Raw genomic sequence first — 7,289 nt, 5'->3', positions numbered from 1 at the left:
GTTGTATTATTTCAAACATTAAAATAAATGTAGTAGGTATATAAACGGTGAAGTCGAAATAGGATAGTATAATTGTTGCATTTAGTGACCAAACTATATACTCAAAGACGACGTCTAAGACCCTCAGAGTCGATATCCTCTATTCTCCTTAGTCAGTATACCTACTAGTTACACAAATTCATAATATTGTGTGTCATAAATATATAATTTTGTTTACCGATAATGTCGAATGTGTCTTTCAGTAATAATAATGGTTTGTGTGAATATTAGTATTTAATTTAATCAGGATACCTATTGATCTATTCCTGTTAGCCTTTAGGAAATGTTTAATGTTTAAAACCTCTATTAATAAACACATTATTTATTAATAAATTAATTTTAGAATAACTTGTGATACAAAACATATATCAATAAGCACCAAAACATACATAGAGATAAAAATAATTTTAGAATAACTTGTAATACAAAACATATATTAATATGTATATATTAATAAACACCAAAACATACATAGAGAGATAAAAAAAATGTTATTAATAAATAATTTTAGAAATAACTTTGATTATAAAAAAAGTGATTATCTAACAATAATTTTATTTTCTAACATCTCTAATATAAAACTGAATGTATCACCCGTCAAGCCATAAAATGATAAAATCATAACTGTCACCATCTTCCAATCAATTCGACTATTTCTAGCATCATCTGAGTTGATTTCACATATTCTCTCCATTTCCGTTATTCTACGACCTCTGTATAGTAATTGCATAAATAAATAGTGCTGTGTATGGAGTTGAGTGATTCTCCCAATCATAAAAAATAAGTCCTGAACTGATATCTGTATCTGAAAGTTTCAAGTTGTAAGTAAATCTATTTATTTTAATTAAGATATTTTTCTATGTTTAAACTTACCATGAATTCATCCATGGGAATTGAATTATTCATAAAATCATCAACCATCACCAATCCCAATACACTAAACTCTAAATTAAGTTCTCTTGATATTAATCCCGCACGTGATGCCCATTCACTCAATCCTATGTTACGGTCCCGGACCACCAAATATTCTGCATAAAGCTCGCGTAATGAAAAAGAATTTAATCGAATATTATTTTCAATGTTGTTGTCATCTGTAGTATTATTTATCTCACTGTGAAAATTGTTATATGTAGAAAATTATAAATATAAAAATTATTTTAGCTTACTCATCCTGAAAACCTTCTCCGTGTATCCTTATTATGTCGTAACGGGACAAAACGCGGTTGTCATCATCTGCAGTACGACTCCGAAGTGGGTTTATGAAATAATATATAAATAACATTAATTTGTCAAACATTTTTAAATTCACAAAAAAATAAATAAAAAGTAAGTGTAACACGGTTTAAGACGGCAGACGTACTAAACGTAATCGTAGGGACACTGTGTTTACAAATTAGTAGAAATGTCTCCTATTGTCAAGACGCCGGGTAGGAAATGTCTTTCAATCACTAATATCCAGGCGGTGTGTAAATACGAATAATAAACCTATTATACGCGTAAAGGGTATTTCAATATAAATGGCGAGGAAAACTATATTTAATGTACATTAGACAATGATACGCTATATGTATATTATTTAGCGTATATTTAAATATAGCAGTGTTGACTATATTGTTCAACGGGTTAGGTGGGAAGGAGGGGTAATGATACGTTCATACCCTCCCGGTTCGATTCTAACGCAGAATATTATATTTTTTTTTTTTTTTTTTAATATATGATAACGAGAGAAGTGATAACGCATAGCCGTACACGTACGCAATCGGGCGACGGGTCGAGGTTGCGGGTAAGGTGGGGGGTATAATATACATATATATAATATAAGAATGGATAGGACATGTCTATACCAGGGCTATTAATAGTCTGCGACATCCTGGCGACTCGAGCGAATAAGTATGTAAAGAACGAATATTATTTCTTTATTGTAGGCATCCGACAGAAAGTACTAATATCGGTAATTAATGTGTTAGACATTTTAAATCGAAATTCATTATAATGGGTTAACCTCGCCCATATGCTATTGATATACTTGATATATTTTACATTAAACATATATATATATATATATATATACAATAGTTTGTCATTAGTTTAGTCACTAAAAATGTATAGACTTAAAACTATATTAATATTTATAAATATATATATATATATGTTGGTCTCATGACTGTTGTACGCACGCGCTGATGAAATACACGTGTGTAATAGACAGGGCCTTGCACCCGATTTAACCCGAACCCCTAACACCCCTAAACACCTTTAAAAAATCAAACACCCGAAACCCGTATAACCCGAATGATTCTGTTTTCAAAACACCCGTGTTAAACAAAACCCGAATAAATATTCGGGTTAACCCGAAATCCCGAATAATTTTTTTTCTCATTCTTCATGCGACATATCATTTCGTATGTATTTCTTGTGGTGAGTTCGATTTTGTAGAGTTAAATAATCAATAATAATAATAACAGGAACAATCTAACAAACAATCATAGGTAATTTCTTGAAAATAAAATCCATTAAAATGTTTAATAATTTAATTGATTCTGATTAAAATATTAAGTATTTAATTATTTCTCATACCCATTATATGATATAATTTATTACTTTATTACTATATTAGTAAAATAAATCCAAATATAGCCAATAGCAATATAAAATAGACGTGGTCTCAACAAAACTGAAAGTATTGACAGCCGTGACCAAAATACCAAACACTAATAACTATAATAATAACTTGTGTTATTTCATTATTTGCGACGAACTTCCAAAGCGGAATTACCTATGTCCTATGATATCTAATTTAGTAACTCGAATATCGTAATACGCGGCTATATTTATTATTTACCAGTTTTTCGGTAATCACGAAATCATAATTTATATTTTATTTTATTTGTCTATGGCTCAACAGTCAGCGCCCCGCCTATGGCCATCTATTTTAAACATTTTAATATTTTATTATTTATTATATCCATCGACTTGGCATGTGGGAAATTGTACATTTTTAATTTGTATTACATTCGGTCTACGAGTCTACGACGCGCCTCTCACTATACGTACCTACTCAATTTTCAATTTTATTATTATTTCACCGTACAATTTGTGAATACCTATATATTTTTTATATTACCTTTTAGTTATAGTATAATAATATTATTCATAATATTTATAAAGATTAATTTTTTTAATTTTTAAGTCATCACAAAATAATCAACACCTATTCTGTTATATAATAGGTACGTAACATTATGCAAAATTAAAATATCAATCTGTTGTAACTGTTGATTTTGCAAAATATACCTATTCATTATGTTTTTGTATTTACTTTTAAATGGGATTAGGCTCTAGCAAGTTAGCTATTTTTTGACCACAGAAAGCCTTGTAAACATTTTGTTTTTTGTTTGCTTATCAAATAAAATTTTTCTGAATATTTTTAATAAGTACCTACAATTTTTTTTTAAATATGCTAGTATGTTATTTAATTCCAGTACCTATTTAGATTTAGACATGTTATATAGTAAAAAAAAAATGAGTTACGTGGACTCTTATACCTATAATAAAACGAATAGGTATAGGTAAATAATTACTTTCCCATTGTCTTATTTCTTATAGTTCATAGAAAAAGGTAACTACTGTACATTAATTAACCTAGTTTAGTTAAAAACAAACGTTGCGAATTTGGGTAAAACATTTATATTTTATTATAAATAACACAAACATGAACACTTTCTGTTTTTTTTTTTTTTGGGGGGGGGGGGGTCATCAAAAGTTCTGTTTTATCCAGATTTCTCAGCACCCATATTAACCAATATTAACCCGAATAATAACGGTTTTGAAAACCCTAATGTTTGCTTAAATTTTTTATTTGGGTGTTTGAACACCCAAATACATCCAGCACCCGAAACCCGAAACCCGAATAAATGATTCGGGTGCAAGGCCCTGGTAATAGATGATCAGCAGAAGGGGGAAGAGCGGGGTGGCGGAGTATATCGTATACGTATGTGGCTGAGCTGGGTGCGCGCAGGGATATAATATACGTCACGAATCGGCGGCAAGGAGGATGAGGTGATGAGGATGAGGATGAGGGATGAGGTGATGAGGATGAGGGATGAGGTGATGAGGATGAGGGATGAGGATGAGGCTCTAGAATCCCCTTTTTCATACTACTCTGGTTTAATTATCATTTTTTTCATTTTGTGTTTTGGATTTTTATTTTTTGAATTATTTAGTTTTTCAGGTGTGTTTTCTATTACAAGTTGTGAGTTGCTAAAGAAGGTGGTATTTAAGTTCGATTCAGTTTTAATTGGACTTTCGATATCTTCGTATATGTGTTCATTTTTTGTTGGTTCGTTAGGATTTAAGTTTATTAAATTATTATAATTATTGTCAGAGGTTTGCTCTAAATTATTTTGATATAAAGTATTACTATACTATTGTCTGCCTGAATTATTAATTTATTAGCGTTAATTTCTAAATCGTTAGTTATATTTTTAATGTCGTTAGTAATTGATTTATTTTTAGTACTATTACTTGTTTCCGGACTTGAATCACTTAAGTTACTTTGTATGAGTAAATCTTTAATGTCGATTTTATCTTTTATTGAATTTTCTTGAACTTCGTGTTTTTATTCGCTTAAGGTTTCTTCAATGTCGTCTAATTCTGTGATCCCTTTATAATATTCTAAAAATCTAGCCCTTAGATTATCTAAGGTTCCTACGCTTTTTAATTGCTTAGATTTGCATAGGTCGATAAGTTCTGATTTTTTATGTGAATAAATATCTGTTAATTTAGTAATTTTCGAACCCGAGGCTATAAGCTCTTTGTCATTCATATCATATTAAGATTTAATTGAATTAAAGAAAAATTTTGTAATGAAGGAGGTTGATTTTTATTAATATATTTATACTTAACAATAACTACTTAATTTTTAAATAATTTAAGAATTAAAATTAAAAAATATTTTTTTTTTTTTTGAAATAAACTAAATACAATTTTGAAAAACGAACGAAAATTAAACTAATAAAAAAAAATATTTAAATTATTAAAAAACTAATCTACAATCCTAATATTAATATTTAAGTATATTACAAAACGTTGCTGACCTTGGCGTATATGTGTAGACGCACGGTTAGCAAAATTGTACTCACGCGGCACAAACGTTGTCTTGTCGGTAAGACAAAAAATCAAAGGCGTATTTGTTAGTTAATCGGTATACACGCACACAATTGCGATCTGGGTTTCTACTGCACCCCAAACTCTTATAACTTTAACTTAAATTTTTATAAATTTGCTCCCGGTTACACTACAAGAAATGTACAATTAGTCGAACTTCACTTGTACAAAAAATTGGTGTGCCAAGGGAATTTTTCCCAGACCACACGTAAAAACTGTTGTACTTCTCGTACATAAATACTTCGAAAAATTAAACGTGCCAAGGTTGAGGTACCAGGGCACACGCACAAAAAAAAAAAAAAAATGTCTCCGCCTGTGAAAGAACCCTGTTGGGCGCTACTCTGTGGTATCACCCGTATTAGACAATATTAAACCAACTATACGCCTTACCCTCGTATTCTCTAGTTAATGACACTCTCTAAAGTTAATTAGAATGGCACTGTTAAGTCGTTGAGGTACGATGGTATGCGCTTGTCAATTCTTAGTTCGTTCCTATGTCCTATCTAGTTAAAATGACTCAAAGATTACATATACCTTGGCACTATTCAGTTTAATAAAACTTCATTGACACATAGTACGTATATCCCGGCGCTGTTCCTATAAAACAGGGGTCGGCAATTAATTTATATGGCGGGCCAGATATTTAAAAAAAAAAAATTTCGAGGGCCAAAAAAATCTTAAACATAATTTTATCATTAATGTATTTATGTTTGTATTAAAAACACATTTTAAGACAAAGTATTTAATATTTAATTATTTATAAAGTAATACATTATTACTGCGGCACGTTCAACAACAACACAGATAATGATAAACCGTTATTATTGTCTAAGCGCCTCATAAAATCGATTTCAATATTAGTTTAATTTTTGTTATGAAGGGTGGGGGGAGTGATGCATAGGAAATATAGGAAAATTAAGAAAATTTTTGGCGGTCCATTTTTTTTCCTTCCGCGGGACGGACATGGCCCGCGGGCCGCCTATTGCCGACCCCTGCTATAAAAGGTAAGAACTAAAATAATGTTTAACTCGGGTTTTCAGGTCGGAAACACTTTTATTGTATTAAAACAAACATAAATAAAACACTTAGCAAATTCAGATCGCCTAGCCCGTACTACGATCGGCGTTTCACACGCACGTCGTAGCTACGTGCTCGCCGAATCACTCAGCGACAACGGGGGATCGTGCCTGCGAGTACGGCGGTGTTATATAGAAAATATTATTATCGCCTCAGCACATTATTGCTTCGCTGGCCTGACCTATGTCAATAATTTACAATTTAAAATATTCCCACCTATATTACATATACATATATTAAATAATATTATTTTGACGACTGTCTGACGACATGAGTTATAAGTTATAACAACGGTTTCAAATTTTTTCCGATTTCGGTTTTGAATTTATATTTAATACCGGTATCCAATTTTTTTCTGTTTCGGTTTTAGATTATAATACCGATATCCAATTTTTTTCGGTTTCGTTTTCGATTTTGATTTCGATTTTTTAACGGTTTATACCGATTTCTGAAACCGGTTTTGAAATCGGTTTCAAGCCCTGAGAAAATGTAATGAATAATACTACGAACGCAGTACAAACAGACGGGACGTCGAGTTTAGATTTTTACACCACGGAAAGTGAACCGGAAGCAAATGAACACAAGGAGTCACAATATTTTAATAACAAAACCGAAAGTACAAATAAAAAAGAATGAAACAATTGCATATTTGCATGTAACCCGAAGAACGTGAAATAGAGTATGTATACATAGTCTACATAGTATATGTGATACTAGGAATAATATTAATAATAATGGACATAGTGAAATATTATAAATTAGTAAGGAAAGAAAGGTACAGGTATTTAGTGCAAACATTGACTATTACAGCAAGACGCGACGTTCAGAATAGGGAAGAAATAGCTCTCACGAGTCTTTAAACAAAGTAAAATAAAAATAAAAATACGTAATAATATATATAGCAATAATGAGTTAATTCTAGTAAAGATAAAATAATTATAAATAACTGTAGAATAAATAGAAATACTATTATAGGTTTATGATTGCAATAAAATTCAAAGGACAAA

General features: G+C 30.6%; 1 protein-coding gene across 1 annotated transcript; it reads right to left on the bottom strand.

Annotated features, from left to right (window-relative positions):
• Positions 1-423: 423 nt before the first annotated feature.
• LOC132935015 (uncharacterized) lies at positions 424-5,011 on the bottom strand. Its single transcript, XM_061001447.1, has 3 exons — positions 1,206-5,011; positions 913-1,150; positions 424-844 (listed from the first exon to the last, which is right to left on the bottom strand). Exons 1-3 carry the CDS (start codon positions 1,334-1,336, stop codon positions 578-580), a joined length of 636 nt encoding a protein of 211 aa, XP_060857430.1. The 5' UTR covers positions 1,337-5,011; the 3' UTR covers positions 424-577.
• Positions 5,012-7,289: the final 2,278 nt, after the last annotated feature.

Source organism: Metopolophium dirhodum, chromosome 1 (assembly GCF_019925205.1).
Source record: "Metopolophium dirhodum isolate CAU chromosome 1, ASM1992520v1, whole genome shotgun sequence".
In the NCBI taxonomy this organism is placed as follows: domain Eukaryota; kingdom Metazoa; phylum Arthropoda; class Insecta; order Hemiptera; family Aphididae; genus Metopolophium; species Metopolophium dirhodum.
This window is presented reverse-complemented; position numbering and strand designations above follow the sequence as displayed.